The following is a 26,310-nucleotide window of genomic DNA, read 5'->3' as shown; positions in this document are numbered from 1 at the left end:
TCTGAGCATAACTTTTGACTCCTCCAAAATCCTACTGCTGACCAAAAGCCTTACTGATAACATAGTCAATTAACATACTTCTTTTATGTTACGTGTGTAAAATACTGTATTCCTTACAATAAAGTGAGAAAAGAAAGTTATTAAGAAAATCATAAGGAAGGGCACCTGGATGGCGCAGTGGGTTAAAGCCTCTGCCTTCAGCCCAGGTCATGATCCCAGCATCCTGGGATGGAGTCCTGCATCAGGCTCTCTGCTCAGCAGGGAACCTGCTTCCCCCTCTCTCTGCCTGCCTCTCTGCCTACTTGTAATCTCTATCAAATAAATTAAAATAAATAAAAAATTTTAAAAAAGAAAATCATAAGGAAGAGAAAATACATTTATAGTACTGGACTATAAAAGAAAGAAAAACCTGTGTGAAAGTGGACCCTTGCAGTTCACACCCATGTGGTTCAAGGGTCAACTGAGCCACTCTGAAGTCTGCCCCAGTGTGGCTGAGCTTCTTTTGCTTAATATGTTGATCTTTGATTGCCTCAGATAATTTTTTTTTTTTTTTTTTTTTTTTTTTTTGCTTCAGATAACTTTTTCACAGCACTCACCACTTTCTCTGAATGCTGGGCAGCCCACCCTGGCTACTATATAAAAACAATTTTTTTCCCTGAGGTGCAGCTAGAATCACACAGATAATATGTCAATGTGGACAGTGAATGCATTTTAAAGGTTTACTCTTATCAACTCAGGTCACATAATAGTAATTCAATGCATGCATGGTATTTTTTTGAAGCTTAGGTAAGTGTAATGGAATTTTTTTCTTTTTTTTTTTTTTTTTTTTTACTATTTGCTCTCATTCTGCCACTTCGGTGGCAAATATATTTATTAGCGCTCATCAAACTTAAAATCTAAGTGAAGTATGCATTTAGCTGCTTAATGTTTCAAAGAAATACATTTATGTTATTGCCTTCACTTGGTGTATCAAGTAAGCTTGCGTGTGTTTGAGACATTGTACTAGAAAAGAAGAATTAACAAGAGACTTAGCTTTCCTGGAGTTTGTAATTTTAAAGAATGACATCGGTACCAGAAAACAGATAAAATTCAGAAGAGAATTCAATGGAAAAAATAAACTTAAAAAAAAAAACACAAATGCATTGGCTAAATCATGTATTTGTGTGTGCATGTGCAAAAATATTATGTCCTAATTTTTTTAATTTGGTTGTTAGCTATTGTCAAAGCAATTTTGGGACTTCTGTTTTAGTAAATAAGCTTAAATGTTTAATATTTGAAATGGCGTTCTGTATGTAATGATTAATATTATTGTTGGATTTCTTCTGCTTTTGTAGATTTGATCCAGGCTACCAATGAGACCAATGTTAATATTCCTCAGATGGCCGACACACTCTTCGAGAGGGCAACAAACAGTAGCTGGGTGGTTGTATTTAAAGCTTTAGTCACTACACATCATCTCATGGTGCATGGAAATGAGGTAAATGAAGTAAACTTAACTTTTCTTGTTTTGGAAGGGAGGCATTTATGGAAGGCTCTTCTACTTTTCATTAATCAGGAATATATGTTCAAAATCATCGAGAGTACAATTTTAATCTTCTGTTTAGCTATTTTTTTAAAAAATGTGAAGTTAAACATTCTCTTGGAGACATTGAAATATTAAATATTACTCGTACCTAAAAGGTATATACCATATAAATACATTAATGGGCAAAATTGTTAGAAGAAAGAAACAATAAAAGTATTTTTCCCATTAGGAACAGTCTTTTGTACCTTTAAGTGAAAATTGCTTTCACAAAAATACTTAATTTTGGAAAATATTAATAAAATAAAAATTACCCATTTTATATGGAATACCTACTGAATCATATTAAACTGCAGTGTTTTGGTTATATAAAAAATGAATGATCATAAAATTTAATTCTAATTTAGTGAGTACTTTTCAGTCTTTTTTCCTCCTCAGAGAAAGCAGACTAGGAAACTTTATAATAACTAAGTAAAAAAAAAAAATCAGTGAGAATCTGCAATATCCTTTAGCATCAGAAATTGTTTAAAGATATGATGTGGGAATATTGGTTTTAATTTTTGGTTTTTGTTTTTCAGAGATTTATTCAGTACTTGGCCTCTAGAAATACACTGTTCAATCTCAGCAATTTTTTGGACAAAAGTGGATCCCATGGTGAGAATATGTTCTCTAAATTTTTGGATAATGCTTTTGATACAGGGTTTTGTTTTGTTTTTTGAAATGAGGTTCATAATATATAATTAGTATAGCTGGTAGTTCTGTTGGGTATTTAAGAAAAAATATTAAAGTAATTAGTTACTTTGTAGAGCTTCAAAATATTTAATTGTTAGAAAACTCAGCTTATAAATCACATATTTTACTTTTTGTCCTTTTCAGCATTTACCTTAACAGTCAGTATTCTAGACCCACAGTTGTTTGTTTATGAAAGTACAAAAGGCAATGAAATAAAAGATACTTTCCTAATTTAAAAAAAAGAGATTCCATGGACGCCTGGGTGGCTCAGTGGGTTAAGCCGCTGCCTTCGGCTCAGGTCATGATCTCAGGGTCCTGGGATCGAGTCCCGCATCGGGCTCTGTGCTCAGCAGGGAGCCTGCTTCCTTCTCTCTCTCTCTCTCTGCCTGCCTCTCTGCCTACTTGTGATCTCTCTCTGTCGAATAAATAAATAAAAATCTTTAAAAAAAAAAAAAAAAAAAAAAAAAAAAAGAGATTCCAGTCTTAAACATTCTTTGTAAATTAGTAAATTTAAACTACGGTCATAGGCTCATTCATCGTAGTTACTGGTCACCTATTATGTATAAGGTGAGCACACCAAGCAAATGGATAGTTCTCAGAAAGCTACATATATTAAGCCTGAAACAGCATTTTAGTTGAAATGGTGAACAAAAATGCAAGGAAAATTCAGAAAAGACATTCTCTATTTGGATGGTAACATAACGAAATTGAAATGTCTTGGAATGTCTCATGCCTGAAGTATTTTTGCTTGCAGTAAGATTTTAAGTGAGGATTTTCTGCTGCCTTTATTGACTTCATTCTAGCATTATTTACATTGGGAGAGTTTTTTTTTTTAATTGGTACTAATTGAAACACAATGGAAGGTATTGTATTAATTAGTTTTACTTCTTCTGCCCCTTCCCCCAGGTTATGATATGTCTACCTTCATAAGGCGTTATAGTAGATATTTGAATGAAAAGGCTTTCTCTTACAGACAGATGGCATTTGATTTTGCCAGAGTGAAGAAAGGGTATGTTTTTTTCTTTCTCATATTTATTTGAAAGTAAGTCTTTGAGGCATACTTGACTTAGCTAAAGCTTAGATGCCAGATAATTTTGGTCATGAAGGCCCAGTTTATAATCACCTGAAAAAAGAGACTCAGTAGTATTACAGAAGTTAGCCTTGACGTTGTAGTATACGTTATTTTATTTATATTTGCATGCAGAAAATCTGATTCACTGCTCAGAAGTGACATGGTATAACATTTTATTTGTTAAGTTCAAATAAAAATTCTTAAGCTCATATATTCCTTTAAATAATTTTAAATGGAGAGAATTTAAAGTTCATTCAGAGTTCAAAGAACAGTGGCTCTAGTTTACAATGGTTATTTCAGTGTGTTTTGATTGAAGTGAAACTGAACCGTGTATATGGTTAAATCTGTTCTTGAGAGGTAATAATGTCCTAGTATCACACACACACACACACACACACACACCCCATAACTGAACAGATTATTAATATTAACCATGGATTGACAAAACCTTGTTGAAACACTTATATTTTAATTCATAATTACCATTTATTTCCCTCTAAATAGTTGTTGAATTTAATCAGAAGTGTTCAGCCATAAACTTGTGGAAATCTTGTATCTGTTCCTGACTTGAAATAATGGCAAGGTATTGTAGAATGTTTAATATTTTAGTCTCAAGAATTCACACAAAAAGGCAACACTCTATTTTTCCAACAGTGACCCAGCCTTAGCTTTCAATTATGTTTTAATTATGGTGCTGAACAATATAAACTTGTGTGTTCAAAATAAATTAGTTTCTGGTGGGTGAACATTTTACAAATTTAAGGTTTTTATGTCATCCCCTTCTCCTTAGAGATGATTCTAGTTTCCATGTCTTCCTCTGACTTCTTACATGGCCCCTGGCAGCCATAGCTGATGTACCCAGCTGCATTGTAGCCTTTCTTCAGTAGGTCTATAGCCTTCTTAGAAACTTCTGCATCCCATAAAGAGGCACACAAGGATACTTTGGGATGCTTTCCCTACACTTGAAGTGGGAGATGCCCTGAAAGTTGACATTTTTAGCCTCTTGACATGAGCTGGGTATTTCCTCAACTACTCTAATAACTACCCAGCTGGACCGTCACTGGTGGCAGAGGCTCCATAAGGGGCCTGTGGGCAGACACAGGTTCAGTGCCCTGCCTGATGCACCCTCTCCCATGAATCTCCAGTTGTGTCCTCCGCAGCTGGTTAAACTATCTTCTTTTGGCCAACCTGTGCCTATCAGCTTGCATGTTTCTTCCCTTGAGAGTTAATAGTATACACTCTGCACTCCAAGTCCTACAGGTTTTGAAGACTTCTAAGACATGTGTTCTCTCTTTCTTAAAAAACTAACTGGCATTCACAAAACTTACACCTCTGTTACAGATTTGGGAAAATCCATCCGGTAATTCAACTGATCTCTTTTATCCAAACCACTGCTTTCTTCCTGAGGGCAGTGCAGAGAGGAAGAAAGCACTGCCCATGTGCTTGAGGAATAAGAATGGGGAAGAAGAAGTAGTGTAGAGGAGGGAGTCAACTACAGCCTCTTAATATCTCAAAATCCTCCCACAAGATTAACTAGGAAATGGAGGGAGAGCAGCTTGGAAGAATGCACGCGGTCTCGAATTTTCTACAAACAAGGAAGTTGCATCTTTTTCTTTTTCTTAAACAATTGTAGGGCCGATGGTGTAATGAGGACAATGGCTCCTGAAAAGCTACTGAAGAGTATGCCGATACTACAGGGACAGATTGATGCACTGCTTGAGTTTGATGTATGTACCTCCCTAGATAACGTGCCCTACACAGTTAGTCCTGTCTTCTGTTTGAAGGTGGGCTCCAGGTACACCTGGAAATCTACTCAGAAAGCAGATTGAGATGTCCTTCATTTTGATGAACCAGATGAACACTTCGTGTAGGCTCCTAGCATGGTAGAGATGACTGTGGTTATCCAGATTGTCTGCGCTGTTTCCTGGGTGTTTACTTAAGTCGTGGAAAACTACAAACGTTGCATTCCTGGAACCTTGTGTTCGGAGCAGGGTGATGGGCTCCTGTGGTGTTTAACAGGGTGAAGTAGCTGCAAGATGGATCTTTAGCCACGATAACTAACTAGTTAAATATCTTAGCCTGCTTTTAGAAGCCTTTTTATATAGACTGCTTAAATGACACCATCCATCAAAGAGAATTGTTTTTGTCTGGTCATGGCCCTTCCTCCTGGCAATACCAACACGACATGTCTCTTAAAACCATACCCTTTTCTTGAGTATGGTGGTAAATACCCTAGCTTGCATGTGTGGTACGATAGATAGAGAAGCCCCTGTTCAAAAGAAGTGTAAGCGAAACTGGGGAAATCTAAATAAGACTAGTAGATTATAGCAATCTCAATATGCTGGTGGCTGCTATATAGCACTTTTGTAAGATGTTATCTTTAGGAGAAACTGGGTAAATCGTGCATAGCATCTCTGTATTTTTTACCGCTGCCTGTGGATTTGTGGTTATCTCAAAATGGAAAGTTCAGATAATCATATCTGATTCATGAAAATAAAATATTTTGACAATGTAAGAAGATTTATAGAACATGAAATAATTTCTTAGTAATCCCTTGAGACATTTTCATGTACCCTGAGAAAAATTGTCATTTGATAACATGTAATTAACATGTTACATTTTTATCTATTTCTAGGTGCATCCCAATGAGCTAACAAATGGTGTCATAAATGCTGCATTTATGCTTCTTTTCAAAGATCTTATCAAACTTTTTGCTTGCTACAATGATGGCGTTATTAACTTACTTGGTACGTAGAACTGCTGAATGGTATCTTTGAATAAAGACTATATCAGAATGCGAAGATTTGGATACCATAGCTTTAATAGATAAATCTAAATATATGATTTGTTCAGGTCACATTTCTCTATTCTTACATCAGTCAAGATTAAGTGCAAGAAACAGAAAGCACTCTAGATGTTTTAAACAGGAAGGGATTTCAGTGCTCAGTAAAATACTAGAATGACCGAAGTTTCTAGGCTTTGCCTCTTAGAATAAGTCCTAGTAAGTCCTGCTCCACTGTGCTCACAGCTACCTCTGATGCTACCCCTGGTGACAGATAGGGAATAAGAAGCCACTGCCACCTCATTAAGTATAATAGAAGAGCCACTCCAGCTCCTAGGTTTCTGGACCCATGTACTCTAGCTGTGGTGAACAGTGGCCCATAGACTGACCAATGGTTCAGAGCATATACTAGAATCTCTGACTCTAAAGGTATCTTCTTAGAGTGGGTTTAAAATAGTGTCTTCTGTAGACTGTTCCATCATTATGTAAGGTCCGCTATTTCTGGAGGAAAGGGACTCATGCTAAGACTGACAAATCCTGTGGGGTACGTCTCTTGTCTCACTTCTTGTGCAGCAAAATAATATTATGTGCGATACCGTGACGGAGAGTAATTTCCCAGATGGTGGTACTGGCAATGCCGTATGGGCAGAGGTGATAAATCTTTACCCAAGATAAACTAACTATTCTGGAATAGAGGGATCACTGCTCTTTTCTCTGGTAAAAAGAATTAATCTTTAACTTGTTACTTGGTGGATGACTCTATAGTCCTTCGGTAATGACGCCATGACAGAAGCTCAGGGTTGATCTCAGGCATTGACCCACTGGGAACTTAGCAAGGATGCAAATATATCATACTATGTTCCTGGACCTATTCATGACTTCCATTTCTGACGTAATAGGCAATATGTTCATCAGTCCTTTTATCCCTGGATCACTGAGAAACCTTTTGTGGCATATGCGCTTTAGTCTACCTTTGTGTGGAATGAAAATTGTCTCCTGCTCTTTATCCATTCTGAGAGGTCCACCCACTACCTTTTCTCCAGCCCTTCTTGTTACCAACCTTCCAATTTTATTTTATTCCAAGTCCCTGGTCTTGAGTACAGCAGTTAGTCATTGCTCATATTTTGGTATAGTTCCATTTGTCTCACCATTTTTTAAAAAATTTTATTTATTTATTTGAACCAGAGATAGAGATCACAAGTAGGCAGAGAGAGAGGGGGAAAGCAGGCTCCCTGCTGAGCAGAGAGCCTAATGCAGGGACTCGGTCCCAGTATCCTGAGGTCATGACCTGAGCCGAAGGCAGAGGCTTAACCCACTGAGCCATCCAGGCCCCCCTCACCATCATTTTTTTTTTTTAAGATTTTATTCATTTATTTATTTGAGAGAGGGAGAGCACACATCGGGGAGGAGCAGAGGGAGGAGAAAGAGAATCTCAAGCACACTCTGTGCTGATGTGGAACTTAATCCCACAAACCTGAGAACGTGACCTGAGCTGAAATCAACAGTCAGATGCTTAACCAACTGAGCCACCCAGGCGCTCCAGCTCACCATCTTTCCTATGATATAAATTGGAAATCAAATAGATATACTGCTTTGAAGTTTGGCCTACAGTAAAGGATTTCTTTCTTCTCTCAAAGTCACCCGTTTGGCAGGATAATGACTTAGCAAGCCACTTTTAACTAGTGCCGACACTGGGTACCTGGTTGGTTCAGTTGGTTAAGCGTCTACCTTCTACTCGTGATCCCAGGGTCCTGGGATCGAGTCCTGTGTTGGGCTTCTTGCTCTGCAGGGTATCTGCATTCTGCCCCCCTCCCACTCATTCTCTCTCTCTCAAGTAAATCAGGTCTTTTAAAAAATAAAAAATAAAAATAGTAATAACTAGTGCTGGCATGAGAAACCATCTCTAAACCAACCTTGAATTCTTTTTCTCCTCAGACCCGTGGTCATGGGGAACTCCCCAGAGACCAAGGGTATGATTGGAGAGATGCAAAACAGAAGAGTAGGTACAGTGGGAATCTGAGCCATCTGTTTGTACAACCCACATGGGTATTCAGGATTGCCTTGAGGCTGACCGCTTCTATACCACTTTCATTTGAAGATAGAGTGTTCTTGTACTTGTCCAGCTCATGGGTATGTATATTAGATAACTAACACTTGAGGTCTTATGATCACTCGATATTCTATGGTTAGAATCTTGGTCTCTATAAGCAAGCCAAGAACAGTTTTTCCAAAGGAGATTAGTTGCTGTCTGAAGAAGACATGGCTCTGCTCCAAAGCACTAGAGGTTTCCACTGTATTTTCCTATTGGAGTATGCCAGATGCATTCTGCAGCATTTGGATCTCCTGCAGGCACTTTGAGTACTTTCACATCTTCGGGAACAAAGGGCCATGTGGTTCCAGTTTGGAGCAGTTGCAGAGCCTTCCTCTGATCTGGATCCTACTTGTACCTGACACCACACCTGATACTCTTTTTGGAGCAGAACACATGCATGTTGTATGTTACCTCTAAAACTAAAAAAGCTCAGCAAACCTCTGCCTACCTATTTTAGTTATAAGGGTTGCAAGGTGAGGCAATTTGTCTTTCACATGGAGGGGACCTTTGGACCCTAAGACTTTGTTGATGAAGCAGGTCTCTGAACTTTCATAAATACTCTCTCCCACCCCGTGACATACATGGGACTTATCAGGGCACCTCGCATAACTGAAATTCTTGCCCACTGGGTTCAGTCAGCCTGATGTCATTAACATGATAACCCATGGGATTGTAATAGCCAGAGAGGTTGATATCCTTGAAATAAGTCAGCAAGCGTATACTGTCGTCACTGCCAGATGAAAGCAAACTACTTCTTGTGGGCTCCATTTATTGATATAGGGATCCAAGAGTTTGCTAGTTTGATAGCTGCCCATCAGGTGTCAAGAATAATGCTGGTTAAAAAAAAAGAATAATGCTGATTTTATGCTGGTAAAAAGAACACATCTAGAAATCTGCAAGTTAGAGTCATCACCTGGTTAGGTTCACAGTAACCTATTGTAACTCTCTACCTACCTTCCATTTCCCCAACCAGATATACAAGCTAACTGAGGAAATGGTAGAATTGCTACCCCTGTATCTTTCAAAAGGTCAGGAAACCAGTGTGGGGACTCTGCCAGTTTCAAAGTGTTTCTTTTCCACCTGTATATTCAGGTTAACTGGGGAAATGACCACAGATAGTTGTGTACATCCACTGATCTCATTTTCTTTTATCACCTACCCCAAAAAGCTTCCACTCAAGTTGGTAGAACATAGAGTGAAGTCCCTAGGAAGTCCCATCAGTTTAGAGTTAGTGGTCCTGAAAAGTCTCGGTATGACCCTTTCCCTGGGCCTACTCACCCTAAAAAAAGGTCTCTTCTGCAGAAGAGGAATAAGTGCTCTTGGCTGAGTTTCAATTACATTTCTCAAGACTATTTGGAGAGCTTATTAAAATTCAGAACGCTAAACCTTAACCCAGAGTTCCTAATTCAGTAGGTCTGGGGTTGAGCCTGAGAATTTGCATTCCTAATAAGGTCCAGAGTGGTGCTGTTGCTCCTGGTCTAGGATTTCAGTTTGGTAATCACTGTATTAGACCTACTTCCAGTTGCTCCAGCTAGCATTTCGAATCCATGTTTTTTGGCATGTTCACCCAAATTGAAAATTATCAATTCTGTCACAAAATCTAATATAATAAACTTTCCTTCCTGTTCAGAACCTTTATAATCCATATCAACTCTCTACATTCTTATCAATAATGGTTGCCAGATACATAGGGAAAACTGTAAGATGCCCAGTTACATTTGTATTCAGCTCAACAGGAATTTTTTTTTAATATTAATAAGTCCTATGCAATATTTGGGACATATCTGTGCTAAAAAGTTATCTATTTACAATTCAAATTTAACTTAGTATCTTGCATTATCTGGCAGCCCTACTGCCAACAGAAATTTGCAAGAACTTGGACTTCTTTTAGCATGTATATTTTTTCCTCTTGGGTCAGACTTTGTACTAGTCTCCCTTAGCCATGCAGGGATTGCTGCCTTCTCAACCTCATTCTAGGTACTGAGGCAGTTGGCGAGGGGACAGGGATGAGAAATAAATGGATTGGACATGAGAAAAATTTTCATTCCCTCTTTAAAGGTGGCTTGATTACAGCCACCTTTACCAAGCAAGGCAGGACCAGCCTTTTCAGACTGAGAAGGAAAAGCTTCTGCTAGCAAGGGTGGCTCACTTTGATTTGAATCTACCCAAGCAGTCTCCTTTCTAGTTTTTGTTGTTGTTGTTTTGTTTTGTTTTTTTATTATGTTTAGTTAGCAACTATATAGTACATAATTAGTTTTGGATGTGGTGCTCAATGATTCATTAGTTAAGTATAACACCCAGTACTCATCACAACACGTGCCCTCCTTAGTACCCATCACCCTGTCCCTTTCTAGTTTTTCTTCTCAACAAATATCCTTTCACAAAGGAAACTGTGGTGAGGCTAGGGATTTAACTTAACCATATACATTGTAATTCAGAAGCTTATGAGATTAGACTCCCTGACTTTCATTGATGACAGCCCTATGTCTGCAAGAGATAAGATTATCTGAGGGCAGTTTTGGAGTAGCACTGTCTGGTGCATGAACCAATAATTTAAAATCCTTTGTTGTCATTTTCCTTTGGAGTCAGGAGCAGCCATCCACTCTGCATTCTTCTTGCCTTATTCTCATCATGGTGATCTGTCCCAGCAGCTGCTTGGTCTGGTGAGCTTCATTTTAGCTGCTCATTTCAGAAAACCATAGGTTATGATTTAAGTAATCATTTTGCTCCTACATAGCAGAGACCGTAAGAATCCAATTTTCCGACAGTTGTGGGTAGTTATTACTACCTTCAGATCTAGCCAGTTACATATCTAATCCCAGAGTCCCATCTCTGGCATTTTTGAGGGTCTCATTTTCTACAACCACTTCATTTACCCAATACTGTGTTTATTCAAGAAACAGAAACCACTCTCCTCACTCTAATTAGAAAGGGTTGTAAAGTAGGGAGTTGGGTGCTTAAGTAATTATCAGAAGGCTGCAGGAAGTGGTTCCTGAATGACTTACAGAATCATAAATTCTTTTTTTTTAAAAGATTTTATTTATTTATTTGACAGAGAGAGATTACAAGTAGGCAGAGAGGCAGGCAGAGAGAGAGGAGGAAGCAGGCTCCCTGCTGAGCAGAGAGCCTGATGCGGGACTCGATCCCAAGACCCTGAGATCATGACCTGAGCCGAAGGCAGCGGCCCAACCCACTGAGCCACCCAGGCGCCCCCAGAATCATAAATTCTTACACACTGGGGAAGCTTCTACTTCTGAGGTCACCACTTTGCAGTACACTAAAAATAAGAAGCTGCTGCCACCACCTCGGCTGCCTTGCAGCTGTAGGGAGGTAGAGCCCAGACACCTGAAGCTATAATCGAGGAAGCAGGGAGTCCCATCAAATGGATGTGACTATAACCACTACTTTTCAAAACTAGAGAAGCTGGAGGTGGACAGTGGAATGCTGCCGAAGGATAATCTTACACTTCTGGAACTTTCTTGTCACAGAAATAGCCAAAAATGTATAGGAAGGTGGCTTCTGCCTCAGTTTACTTTCCACATCTCTCACAGGTCCATCTAACTTACAGAACTGAATTTGCATCCACCATCCTGGCTTCTCATGAGTTTAGAGAGAGAATGGGGGTTGGGTAAGGCAATCAAACTCAGTGCTCTTAGAGATTTTGCCTTACTGGGGAAGGATACCTGTTCTTAATCGGTAATCCAACACTGTATTACCTTTATTTCAGGTGGGAGTGTTTATTAGTAAACCAAAATAACTGATCTTCCCACTCCCTTTTGTGGGCCTATCTTACTCTTCCTTACCACTCATAAATGTGAGTTTTTGCTAAGGTTCATTTCTAGCCAGTTATTTTTCTGCTTTTTGTGTATATTTTTCATTGGAAACCCTATGGTTTCCTATGGGGATGTCCTTTTGATAAGTCCCAGGTCTATTATTTCAGTCTGTGACCTTTCTTCCAAGCTTCGGTTTTGCAGGTCTTTCTTTGTAGACACTTAAATTTAGATACTTAAAATTCAGCAATGTCCAAAACTGAACTCTTGAATGTGCCCTTCCTAATCTCATTTCTGTTGGTGTATATAGTCTTTTAAACCTAAAGCCTCAGTTATCTTTGAGTTGCTCATCTTACCCAACTCCATAGCTGTCAGAAATGATGTTCTGCTGATTCCTTCTCATGCCCTCTCACTAGTGTACCCTTGTTGGAAACAATTCTTGCCTCTGCTTTAAGGACATCAGACTTACTGCCTTTAAAATTCATTTAGCAGTTGAACACGTTAAGCTATGTTTTTCTCCTAGATCTCTTTTACTGCCGCTCTGTTTTATTTTCTCTTTTTGTTGACTTCAGAGATGAGATTATAGTAAGAATGCATTTTCTCTGTATTTTAAAATGATAACCATGCAATATATATTTTTATTTCATCTAATTTGAAAAGGATAGTCTATTGGCTAACATTAGGAGCAGAAAAAGAGTTGTATCTTCATATTAAAGACCTGACCTCAGAAGTGGTAGAGGTGTGCATTCTTGCCTTATCACCTTCTGCTATCGAGTGGCTTTCATTCAGCGTTGCTGTTAAATTGCTCTTTTGAAAGTAACACACTACGGTGATGTGTATTATGGAGGACACATATTGCATGGAGCACTGGGTATTATATGTAAACAATGAATCTTGGAACATTACATCAAAAACTAATGATGTACTGTATGGTGACCAACATAACATAATTAAAAAAAAAAGAAAGTAACACTCTAGAAGATATGTACACTTACTATCCTAAGTATTTTGAGACAGGTGTATTTTTTGTTTATTTACTAAGTAGTGCTAGTAATTAACTTTATAAATACATCATGAGTTAGTTTTAATCAAGGACTTCATGAGCAATTCTCTGCATCTCATGTTGGAATCAATGTTGGTGCTGCAAATCTTTGCAAACATTTTATCACTATATTGAAACTGATGTGCAAGTAAGGAGATGCTTTCCTTCTGACTTATGGGCATAAGTGATAGTCCACATGCAAAGCCTCAGTTTATTTCACAGGAATAAGATCCTTTTCATCAGGTTCTTGTTCCTTAGGACAGCTATTCTGTGAAAATTAATACTAATATGAAAAGGGAATTTATCAACACATTATAAAGATGAATTTTACAAAAGCCAAGTTTGGAATTTCATTTCAAATGCTGAAAATCCACATATCTTATCTTTAGTATGAAATAAAGACAGAGGCTCATTTCTGGATGACCCGTCCCCTCTCTCAATAGTATGAATTGCTCCTGGCCCTACCCTAGTTAGTCCCTAAGAGGACAAGGGCACCTCACTGCTCCCCCTACATCAGCACAGGTTGCTTTTATGTGTCATTCCCACTGTAACTGAAACAATGAGGAAATTATAACCTAAAGCCATAAAAATGTCATTACTTTTGTTCCTGAATCCTGAATTACCATGAAAGATAGGAACAATTTAAAAAGCATCCAGAAGAGACAGAGAAAAATTGCTTAAGAGTCTGATACATTGGTTCTAAAAGGAAATTGAGATTATTCAGTTGGTTTCTCTTTTTGTGTTTTGCTGAAGATATGATGCAAAGATATGACCTTAGTTATAGTAAAGAAAAGTAATTTGGACATTTGAAAGAAATTATTTATGTGAAGATTGTTTAAAAAGAAAGAAAGAGGGGCGCCTAGGTGACTCAGTTGTTAAGTATCTGCCTTCAGCTCAGGTCATGATTCCAGGGTCCTGGGATAGAGCCCCACATCGGGCCTTTTACTCGGCGGGAAATCTGCTTCTCCTTCCCACTCCCCCTGCTTGTATTCCCTTTCTCGCTGTCTCTGTCTCTGTCAAATAAATAAATAAAATCTTAGAGAGAAAGAGAGAGAGAAAGAAAGAAAGGAAGAGAAAAGAAAAGAAAGAAGTGTATTTTACCAGAATAAGTCCTTTTTTCCCCCAAAAGTTAACTGAAAAAGATTTGTTCCCTTACAGCACCAAGAGTCTATGTGTAGCCTTAGAAAACAGGATAGAGCAGATAAAGATTAGATTCAGCCATTTTTTAAAGTTGAAGTGTAGTTGACATACAATATTATATTAGTTTCAGATGTATCAACATACTGATTTGACAATTCTATACATCATCACTCAATGCTGACCGTAAGTGCATTCACCATCTGTCACCTTACAGTGTTACTACAGTATTACTGTGTTCTATATGCTGTTCTTTTCATCTGTGTGACTTATTTATTTTATAACTGGAAGGTCCTACTTCTTAATTCCCTTCATCCTCTTTACCCATCCCCCACCCCTCCCCTCTGCCAACCATCAGTTTGTTCTCTGTATTTAAGAGTCTTTATTTTTTGTTTGTTTTACTTTTTAAATTCTACGTCTCAGTGAAATCATATGGTATTTGCCTTTCTCCGACTTGCTTCACTTAGCATAATACCTCCTAGGTTAGATTTGGCCATTTTTTAAAAGATTCACATCCTTCTCAAATCTTAAGTGGAAAACAGTATGTGTTTGTTTTCTTGATCTTTTTGCCTCCCTTGAATGCCCTACAGGGGAGGTCCGTGTTAAATGTAAAATTACCCAGACTGTCAACAGAAGGTAATGAGTAGCTACCCTCAATAATTAGTTCTTTGTGTAATTATATATTATTAAACCTTTCTTGAGAAAATTCAAAATACTTTTAAGGTAGTAAAATTACATGCTGAATGAAATGAAGAACTTTAAATTATGAAAGAATATAAAAATAGCATGTGTTTCACTGTGTGAAAATATAAAATAATAAAGAATACGAAATCATCTTCAGTTATGATCCAGAGTTGCCTGGAAGCTATTGTAGACCTTGGCCTTCTCTGTCTCCATCTGCCATGTCAGTAATTATTGACTGAATGAACAATAAATGACTGGCTGGTAAAAATACTGATAAAGTGCTGGTTTTCTTCCAAACACGTATGGAGAAACTACACTCATGTAATGTAATTATAATGGAATTATAGCACCCTAGTGATTCTGAATTCCAGTCTTGGGGAGTACAAAAGAGAGCAGCAAAAGGATCCTCTGTTCTTCTGTCTGGGAAGCTGAAGGTTGAGAAACAAGATACAATTGTGGACTAGAAAACCATGATGAGTTTGGTAAACCAAATATTTTTCATAAAACTCCACTACTTTATAACTAAGAGACACATTATAATGTTTGAAAGAAATCTCTTGTGACCAACAAAAGTATCAATTTATACAGCGTATAAACAATTTTTTTAAAAGATGTTATTTATTTATTTGACAGACAGATCACAAGTAGGCAGAGAGGCAGGCAGAGAGAGAGGAGGAAGCAGGCTCCCCACTGAGCAGAGACCCCGATGTGGGGCTCCTTCCCAGGACCCTGGGATCATGACCTGAGCTGAAGGCAGAAGCTTTAACCCACTGAGCCACCCAGGTGCCCCGTGTATAGACAATTTAAAGAATTCTTTAACTTGGAGAAATTTATTGCTTTATGATATATACCTTATTGGTTTATGGTGAGCTAGTAAGAAAGTAATGATGCTGTAGAATGCAGTCATAACTTTTGAGATTATCATCAAATATTTGATGCTGTTTTCTAAAGCAGGGTTCTAGGATATATGGATCATGAGTTAACTTGTTGTGACACTTCATACATTCTACTTCAGGTGTGCTTTTATTTTTTAAATGCTTCCCTTTGAAACACCTAGAACCTAACACTGGTCTTAAACTTCACAGTTCCCTTTTGTTTAGGTGCTTTAGAACCTCATAGAGGTTTTAGTGCCTAGTGTTTTGATCCAAACATTCGTTTAAGTTTTAATTAATAGTATTAAGCTTAGAAGAAAATTGAATATTATAGTCTTTTCAAAATGCTTATCTATCTCTTCCAGAAAAGTTTTTTGAAATGAAGAAAGGACAATGTAAAGATGCCCTAGAAATTTACAAACGATTTCTAACTAGAATGACACGAGTATCTGAATTTCTCAAAGTTGCAGAGGTAAGTAATAGTAACCTGTGTTGGGAATATAATTTAAGAGTATTCACTTACGTATCTAGAGTCAGTAATAGGGCTTATAATCTGACAAGACATTCCGTCCCAGAGCCCCAGTGTGTTAGGGTTGGAAGTGATCGCAGGGGTCCTCTCTTCCCAACTTCTCACTCCAACGGTACTTTACACTCCTGCATCCCAATTAGATAATCACTCTGTGTTCAAATACAAGTTTCATGGGTACTGAGCAGATTCATAGCTTTGCAAGGTTGTTCATCTCTCCTCCCCACTTACTAGCTATCTTTGATCATACGGAAGGGCTTCCTTTTTATTGAAGCTTGAAAAAAAAAAAAAAAGTCCTTAGGAAAGTCCATTTATTTTTCTCAGTGTGTAGAAATCATAAATACAACCTTTTTATTTTGTCAGTGATTTAAATACAATGAAAAAATTAAAGTATCATTCATTTTATGAAGTCTATAAATTGTTTCTTAAGGTTGCCTATAACCGTACAGTTGGTGTTCCCGAGGTTACCTGTAAGTTGAAGTTTCCTCTTATGAAATCCAGTTATTGATTGATACTGGTACTGGGAGTTATGACATTGTTATTATAGTCCTTTCACAGGTTGGACAGTTGATTCTTATCTTACATTGTCACTGAACAAATTGTTGGGCTGAGTGGAGCGCCATGTGCGAGGAGTTCTGAAGCCCAACAGCAAAGCATACAAGGCCTTGAGCTTGGGAGGTTCATGCCATGGTTTTGCTGTTTTTGCCATTTTGAGAATATAGCACAAGAACACGCATTTTATACACACAATTCCAAAAGCACTCTGGTCCGTACATTTTCTTTCAAATTTCATTTATTCACAGGAATAGTGATTATCACATTCAAATTAGGAGACTGATACTACAAAATACTGCCTCTTGACCTTTGGTCCATAGAATTCATGATCAGAATAGAAGTCTTTGTTTTTTTTACAAATAATCTGGGAAGCAAAGGGTAAGGAATAGTTTATAGGAATTCCATATACATATTTATGTGTATTTCTCTTGGGCTTATTGATGTTGATTTGTCTTTAAGAAAGGATAGAATTGCTTGAAACTTTTGGTTTGGCTGCTACACAATTTTACTTTTTTTATTTGATAAGATTTTCCTATGGTTTAACCCAGTTACCAATATAATCTAGTAAAATTTGCCTGACTTTCTTCTATGGAAAGATCAATTATGCCTACGCATCCAGAGTGGAAGATCCTTTCATTGTTCCATTAATTCCTGGTGCACATGCTACCCAGTCCCCCACCTCTTATTATATATGTTAGATAGGTAAAGAGCTGGACATGTGACGGTTGGGGTATACATTTCTCTAATCAGCACTGTAAGGTCTTCACGAGAAATGGGGTACTTATTTATTAGCTCATTCTATTTTTAGATGTAAAATTTTATTTCATGTCTCTTGATCACCTCATGTTAGCAGGGGCCCATTTCAGGCTGTTGAGAAGGAAATACACAGAAATCAGATGTTATTTTGAGAGTCTAAATAACTCAATACAAATATTCTACTTTTATTTGAACACTATGACTAGGGCTTTTTTATAGAATGATACTAATTTACAAAATTATTTTTAATAGAATAGACACTAACCTACAATGGGCTAACAATAACCATTTGTTTTCTTTAGTTAAATTATATTGCTTATAATATAGACATTAATTGTTTGAACCATTGTTGAGTGGTTTGTATTGGTAAATACAGAAATTTTTTTTTTAATTAAAGATTTTTTTTTTAATTTGACAGACAGATCACAAGCAGGCAGAGAGGCAGGCAGAGAGAGGAGGAAGCAGGTTCCCCACTGAGCAGGGAGCCCGATGGGGGGCGCGATCCCAGGACCCCGAGATCATGACCCGAGCCGAAGCAGAAGCCTTAACCCACTGAGCCACCCAGGTGCCCCTAAACACAGAAATTTCTTAATAAATGTACAAAGTGGAGCACCCGGGTGGATCAGTGGGTTAAGCCTCTGCCCTCTGCTCAGGTCATGATCTCAGGGTCTTGGGATCGAGCCCCACATTAGGCTCTTGCTCAGCAGGGAGCCTGCTTCCCTCTCTCTCTGTGTCTGCTTCTCTATCTGTGTCTGATCTCTATCTCTCTGTCAAATAAATAAATAAGTAAATAAATCTAAAAAAAAAAAAAAAGAAATGTACAAATCTTCTTTCTATACCAAACTGCTCTTGTGTGGTGTACTTATGGATGGACTTAGATCCAATAGCTACCCTGTAATTGGTACCATTTTCCTGAAGACTTCAAGATTGCCATTTTTAAAATACAACTATATATATTAGGTATTTGGCAAACATTAACAAATTGTCTGCCATATTAAAAAACAAAAACACAGAGTAGTTGAACAACTTATATGGAAATATTCAAATACCCTAGAGAAATTGCTTGAAGTGTAGAAAACTTCGTGTGTTTTGAATTCTTACAATAAAGTCTCCTAAAGCAGGCAACTGAAACTTTGTAAAATGGTTATTTTATAGGTAATAGGCATTTCTGCTAAACACACTTCCCTTTTTATAGAACTAAGTTATTCTTAGTTTGCTATTCTAAGATTAAATACCAAGTCGTAGGAGTTATGTCTCCCAGAATATTTGCAGACAGAAAGTGATGAGATTTCTGTAATACAGTCACACCTCAGCTCAAGCCTCCAATTACATTATGGTTCAGAAGTTCAGGTTAGTGAAAATAGCAGTGTCGAGAAAGCATTCCTAAATTATGTCTTTCTGTTCAAGAAAGTTCTGTTAACTATCTATTTAAGAGAAACACATCACCTTTTATCAAAATGTTTCCAATATTAAAGATCTGTAATACTTTAATTTCAAAAATGCTGACTTCATTCATATTAATATTTTTTTTAAAAGATGTTTTATTTATTTGACAGAGAGAAATCACAAGTAGGCAGAGAGGCAGGCAGAGAGAGAGAGAGAGGAGGAAGCAGGCTCCCCGCTGAGCAGAGAGCCCGATGCGGGACTCGATCCCAGGACCCTGAGATCATGACCTGAGCCGAAGGCAGCGGCTTAACCACTGAGCCACCCAGGCGCCCCTCATATTAATATTTTAATGGATCACCTAAAGAGATATTAAAGTATGGAAATAAATGGAATGGAATGAATTTATCTTAGTTTATAATTTCCATAATTATAATAGTTAAGTGAATTTAGGGAAAAGACATTAGCTTCCCTAAAGTAGAGTTCGGTCATTGGCAGGTAATATCTTTACCTCTGGGAGGAACCTGCAGCCTAAGTTGCTCTAGGAGAATGAGGGTCAGTGCTCTACATTGGTGATTCTCTACACGGGACGATTTTGTTCCCTTCTCTTCCCCAGCATCCAGTGTCTGGAGTCATTTTTGGTTGTCACAACTGGAGGAAGGGAAGGTCTGCTGGCATCCAGTGGGCAGAGAAGGATGTTGCTAATAACGTACAGTGCACCAGACAGACCCTATCAAAGCATTATCATCCAAAAATGTGAATGGTGGCAAGGCTGAGAAACCCTGCTGTACACAAAGAGAAAGCGAAAGAATTTAACTAAGAGCATTTGTCAAACAAGTGGGCTTCCTGATCTCTGGTTTGCCTTACTGTCTTTGTAGGAGCCCAACACTTAGACTTAACGTATTTGCTTCTGCAGTTCCACCAACTTGAGCAAAGCAGTTTATTTCTCAGAGGGACTTGATTTTAACCCACTTAGTTTCTTTGAGCCTAAATTTTATCATTTAAATAAAAAGAAAGAATTGATGTTATGACTTCTATTTTCCCTAATTTTTATTTTGAATAATTTTTAAACCCACAAAAGAGTTGATAGTACAGTAGAGTGAACACGTACATACCCTCTTCTCTGATTCACCTTCATTTATATATTCCCGTATTTGTACTCTTCTTGCTGTTTCCCCATTCTGCTCTTCCTTGCTCCACTGCTTCCCTTCCCCAAGCTACCAACACTTAAAATTCACTGTGCTTTTACCTAGTAATTCCACTCCTACACATGCATCCTACAGATGTGTCCACACAGGTGCACAGTGCTGTGTGCAGCAAGGCTTGCAATGGCCAGAGAAGGGAAGCAACGCCAATGCTCGTTAATACATGACTTGTTAAATAAATAAATCGTAGGAAAAGATGCTGTTTAAAAAATAAAGAAACTGTTAATATGGATATAGATCTGAGATATATTGTTAAGTGAAAAATATAAGGTCAGTGTATGTGTATATATATACATATATATAAATACACTATTGTAAAATAATTTAGGAAATAAATATGTATTTATAAATTTCCAGTTTCCTTGGGTATACATAAAAAAACCAGGTGGTGGGTATTAGAAAGGGCATGGATTGCATGGAGCACTGGGTGTGGTGCAAAAACAAGGAATACTGTTATGCTGAAAATTTAAAAAAAAAAAAAAAACTTTGAGAGGATATGTAAGAAACAAACAAAATGATTCTCTCTATGGGAAGAGGGATGGATAATATACCCTGAACAAGTTATTGAAACTAAATGAACATTCTCGGTCCAGAGGATTTACTGAGCATTTATAACAATTTAGATTTAGGCTAAGCATTTTTTTTTTTTTAACTTTTTAGCTGCCATTTGCCATGAAGGAAATCTTAAATTATTTTTTTAAAGATTTTATTTACTTATTTGACAGAGAGAGATCACAAGTAGGCAGAAAGGCAGGCAGTTCAGAGAGAGGGGGAAGCAAGCTTCCCACTGAGCAGGGAGCCTGATGTGGGGCTCCATCCCAGGACGCCGGGATCACGACCTGAGCTGAAGGCAGAGGCTTAACCCGCTGAGCCACCCAGGAGCCCTGAAACCTTAAATTTTATACTTCAATTTCCTAAATCTTTTTTTGGCCTTTGGTAAAATTTTGTACATTTATTATATCTAACTACATGAACAAAATCATTGCTCTATTATGTTGAATGGAAAACTACACAAGTCAGACTTTCAAAGTGAGATTGACAGTTCTTGTATACCAGGATTGAGCTGTGATTTTAACTAATTCTGTGGGTGATCTTCTGTTAAATGCAAAGAAATTAATTTAAAAAAGAAATCCCACTAAGTAACTCCTTATTTTTTTTAATCCACAGCAAGTTGGCATTGATAAAGGTGACATTCCTGACCTCACGCAGGTAAGTGATTCTCTGAGTGCAAAGTGTAATATGCATGATAGTGTTACTCCATAGTTTGGCATAAAAGATCTTACCTAGGACATAGTCTTGTAAGCATTTAATGCATTTTGAATTTAGGCCTACCAACTTTCTTGGAAATTATTCTAGCTTGCATATTTTTTCTAGCTATTGAATGTATTTCTGGAGTTAATATGAAGATTCACCTGCCCTCATAACATAGTTTCTTCTTTATAAGCAACTGAATTTACTGTTTTGAGACCATCTTTTCATTCTTGAACTTGATTCAAAATCAAGCCTTATGTAGTAATGTTTAAAAGTGCTTTGTCTATGAATAGTGACTATTGGTAGGCATGTAGTTGGAACACTTGAAATATTCTTTCTTTTTGTTCTCCTAGTTTTCAGTATTTTGCAGGTATGAAGGAGGGGTATGAAAGAGAAACACTCTGAAATCATAGTTCTACTGATTCTTGTCTCTCCTGTGAAGCAGAGAAATTCCTACTATAAAAGAACCTTTTTCAATAAGTCATAGTGGTAGATAAGTGATTTTTCTGGGGACCATCCAGTCAGCAAAAACAATAGCAGTAGTTGCATATCAGTCCTTTTATCTGTTAAGAGGGTATATTGTAGGGCTCCTAAGATGTAGAATCAAGAACCATTCACATGGGCAGAGTTACCATGTGACTTTTCTCAAAATCGGCAGGAACTATTTTTATTTAATTGACTCTTTACTCTGTTATGGTAAATTTCTATCCCAAACATGTCCTTTAACTAGAGATTTTGAGATGATAAGAGAGAATGTAGAGCTTCTATCTTATATACTAGTAATGAATGTATGGGTTTTCTGTGTTTGTAAATAAAAAGAGTCATAATAGGGAAAATTGTCACAATAAAACATGCCCCCCTTTTTAATAATACCAAAATGCATATGATTGACTATCTTTGTAATCCCTTGCAGTGTTTCTATATTTGAAGTAATATTTACCTTAAATCTTTATTAAAAATTAAAGAACCCCAAAGTAATGACCTCTGTATTTATATTATTAAAATAACCAGTTAAATACCAATAATTTTTCACAAATAAAATTCAGAAAATAATTCAGAATATGATGGAATTGTATTTTTTGTCTTTAAAAGTTGGGAGATCACTGCTTCTAGTAGACAGATATTAATATAAAATACTTTTGCTATTGTGAGAAGACAGTGTTCTTTGATCAGGTACATACCTGGATAAGGTGTTAGTATCACTTTGGATATGGCTTAAATATTAAGTGTGCACAAGGTACTATTAAAAATCTTTTTATTAGATACAGATTTATGAATTTGATAGCACTGTAATAAAAAATGAAGACAATCAGTGTGCTTTAATTTTAAATTATTTAATGATAATAAATATTTACATTGTAGTGTGATAAAATAGCCTAGATAAATAATACCTATTAACCTAAAGGTAGATATTAAAATATTTTGTTCAATAAATAGCTTTTGGAAATGGTAAATCATCTTTATTTCAACTGTATAGACATCTCGTACTGTGGAATAAAAGTAAAACTATATTATCAGAAAGGCTCTCAGTTAAGAAGAAAACAGGTCCTCATTTGTCTCAGTTTGTATAATATTTGAAAGAGACAAAAGTTTAAAAGGATACTTAAATATTTTTTTGTTTGAGGCACCTGGGTGGCTCAGTTGGTTAAGTGTCTGACAGGTCTTGATCTCAGGGTCATGAGTTCAGTTCAGGCCCTGCTTATTCTTTTTTTTTTTTTTTTGAAAATTGTAGTATGTCCTTGAAAGAAGGACTCACATACTTGGGTTTAATTTTGAATGTTACTATAATATTCATTATAATTTATAGATTCTCCTTCCCTGAAGAAGCAGTTGAGAGATATACTATTTAATGGTGTACGTTGTGTTATCACAACTTGGGGAACAGAAATCCTATCCTTAAGGTAAAATCTTGCTCTGGGTATTCTGTGATATTCATTATAATCTAATATTATTCTTTTCTCTGCTTTTCTTTTATGACCTTAAGAGTCACATAAACTTCCATGTAAACATTTATTTTGAAACTACCTTCTCATACTCACACAAAAAATCTCTAGTTCATTTCTCCAGTGTCTCTTTAAAATCTCAGTACAAAAGTATTTCGTGCTTTGAAATTTCTTAATAAGTAACCAAATTCTGATTTCTGTTGGGATTGTGAGTGACAGAACTAAACATTCTCCCTAATTCTTATTTAGAGCCTCTGCACAGGTCTGGTGGAGACTTCTCATCAGTCTGGCAACATAGACCCACTATGACAGTATGACCAGGTCTGAGCTGGATGTGAACTATTCTAGAGTTAGTCCTTTAGACAGTGTTGGACCAGGATTAATCTGGAGATGGGTCAGAGACACCTGGTTGTTTGGACTCAGTTTAATGCCTTTGAGATTAGAACCTAATCTCTGCTCTCTGCCAGATCCTCTGCGGTCAACACAGCAACTGAATCTAGCTGGGCAATGAACCAAAATACCCAGCATGGACAAGGATTAACGAGGAGATGGAGACGGGGAGGCTACCTAGCGTCTGGGAATAAGAATAGGCTGCTTGTAACTGGAAAAAAAGATTAGACTTCCTCTTGCAGCAAGGCAGAGAAGAGGAATTTAATAGATATCATTTTGGTTGGAAAATGCACAATATAAATACCAACGTGGTCATCTGTAGCCCTCTTTAAATAATTGTGCATATCATATCATCATGATTGCATTTAAATTATGAACCTCAGTGAATCTTTAATAAGTCATTCAGAAGTGCTGTATTGTATACGAAGTGGAATATGATATCAAAACTGAAATATTTCTCAGCACTTTCAAATGCTTCAAAATTTTGAACGATCCTTTTGTTGCTTTTTTTTTTTCTGTTCCATTTTAATGATGCTTTAGAATCTAAAGCATGTGAATTGTAGATGGATGCTTCCTTTTGGATCCCGGCTCACAGTCAGCTTTGAACTTGTTCCAGGATAAAGATTTTCAAAATAACATTTCCTGTTTGGCATGTGTGTGTGTGTGTGTGTGCGCGCGCGTGTGTGCGCGCACGCACGCACGCATGAATATGCACGCACACATTCCAAATTCAAAATATCTCCTTTTATGAAAAACATCTTAGGTTTTGATGTTAGGAATTCTGGTTGATCTGAAAACTACAGGTAAAGAAAAGGTTTTTTTAAAAAAAACCTGTACCACTGATGAATCAGTTACCTGTTAACTTCCACAGAATGACTCTTCATCCTTGGGTCGGTTTTCCATTCAACTGGTCTATTGACTTGAGTATTTTTAAAAATAAGCAACTAAAGACCCTGCTAATTATAGTTTGTTCTTTTAAGTTCCTCTTATAACAGCAGAGACATTCTTAAAGTTTTGCTCATTGGAAATTTGAAACAATTTTTGCTATTTTGTCTACTACATGCCAAGATAGACTCAGTGCTATAGAGTTAGGAGGCAGTAATGTGCACATTACTATCAAAATAGGGTTTTTCCCCCCTCCAAAGCATTTAAAGAATTTATTTCTATTAGATTTCACATGTCCATAAGAAATATAAATGATGAAGCATTATTTTTTAAAGATTTTATTTATTTATTTGACAGACAAAGATCACAAGTAGGCAGAGAGGCAGGCAGAGAGAGAGGAGGAAGTAGGCTCCCCTCTGAGCAGAGAGCCTGAAGCGGGGGCTCTCTCCCAGGACCCTGGGGTCATGACCTGAGCCAAAGGCAGAGGCTTTAACCCACTGAGCCACCCAGGCACCCTGATGAAACATTTTTAAATTTTTAAGATAAAATGCTCCAAACTTAATTTTATGTGCAATTTATCACAAAATAACTCCCCTTAAAGGTGAAAGTCAATTTTGTATTCTGTACTCATGGTAAGATTTTTTTCAGCAATTGTTATTTTTGTGACTGTTACTTTATTTTAAACTTTCCATCCACAAATTATTAAGAAACCTTGCAAAAAGAATGAAATTGCAAACTGCCTTTCTGGTTTTGGGTTTATTTGTTAAGAAAAGTAAGGAAGTTTATAAAAGAAAACACAACCTCTTTTTTTTGTTATCTTAAATTGTTGTGTTTTGTGACTTTAAGTAGCATTTATCCTTTTAAACAGTATTAACACAGAATCACATTTTCTTTACATTGCATTTAACATTTAGAGGACCTGTCTCTTGTAATCAGAGAGAGGTTCTGTGGCTTGATATATTTTTTCTCACTATGATCCCAGTGGGGAAAAAAAAAAAAGATATAGGAATATTTTGAAGTTATATGTCCAGGCTTCCTAAGTTCCATTACTATGACAATTATAGTGATTATTATTATTATGACAATTAGCATGATAATTTTGAGGTTATTGGGAATTAATTCACCTAAAAAATGTACAGCCTTTTCTGTTTTCTTGCTTTTAAGAATACAGTGTATATTCCATTTATTCAATGAATACATCTATATATTGTATTATTTGTTCCATGGAGCAAAATTTTCCTTTTATCTTAAAAATTTATTTTTTTATAACTTAGAGGTATACTCTTAGTTGCAATTTATTGGACTGTGTTGAGTAAGTCTATTTTCACCTGAGTTATATTTTTTAAATTCTAATTTGTATAACTTTCTAAATTTTTTATATCCCCCATAATCATTACTTTTTCTACTCTATAGGCCATAACTTCTTAGGTAATTCTCATAGGGCTGATTCTTTCTACCCTACGTCCATCACTTTTAGCAAGTTCAAATTTTTGTTCACTTAATTGGGGAGGGTATGTGCTATGGCGAGTTCTGTGAAGTGTGTAAACCTGGCTATTCACAGACCTGTACCCCTGGGGATAAAAATACATTATATGTTTATTTTTTAAAATTCAAAAATTAAAAATTAAAAAAGAAATAAGATAATTAAAAAATTCTGTTCACTTAATAATTTATAATAATCATATAATTACATATATAATAATCACATAAT

At 36.7% G+C, this 26,310-nt stretch overlaps 1 protein-coding gene across 8 annotated transcripts in view; it reads left to right on the top strand.

The window, feature by feature from the left end:
• SNAP91 (synaptosome associated protein 91) overlaps positions 1 to 26,310 on the top strand; it is a 152,168-nt gene that overhangs the window by 52,735 nt on the left and 73,123 nt on the right. For all 8 annotated transcript variants that reach the window (XM_059401002.1, XM_059401004.1, XM_059400997.1 and 5 more), the window contains exons 3-9: positions 1,335 to 1,477; positions 2,101 to 2,176; positions 3,161 to 3,263; positions 4,960 to 5,053; positions 5,962 to 6,073; positions 16,071 to 16,177; positions 21,298 to 21,339. In XM_059401002.1, the coding sequence (XP_059256985.1) occupies positions 1,335 to 1,477; positions 2,101 to 2,176; positions 3,161 to 3,263; positions 4,960 to 5,053; positions 5,962 to 6,073; positions 16,071 to 16,177; positions 21,298 to 21,339 (677 nt within the window). The remainder of the gene's footprint in view (positions 1 to 1,334; positions 1,478 to 2,100; positions 2,177 to 3,160; positions 3,264 to 4,959; positions 5,054 to 5,961; positions 6,074 to 16,070; positions 16,178 to 21,297; positions 21,340 to 26,310) is intronic.

The sequence above is a fragment of the Mustela nigripes genome, chromosome 5 (assembly GCF_022355385.1).
Source record: "Mustela nigripes isolate SB6536 chromosome 5, MUSNIG.SB6536, whole genome shotgun sequence".
In the NCBI taxonomy this organism is placed as follows: Eukaryota; Metazoa; Chordata; class Mammalia; order Carnivora; family Mustelidae; genus Mustela; species Mustela nigripes.
This window is presented reverse-complemented; position numbering and strand designations above follow the sequence as displayed.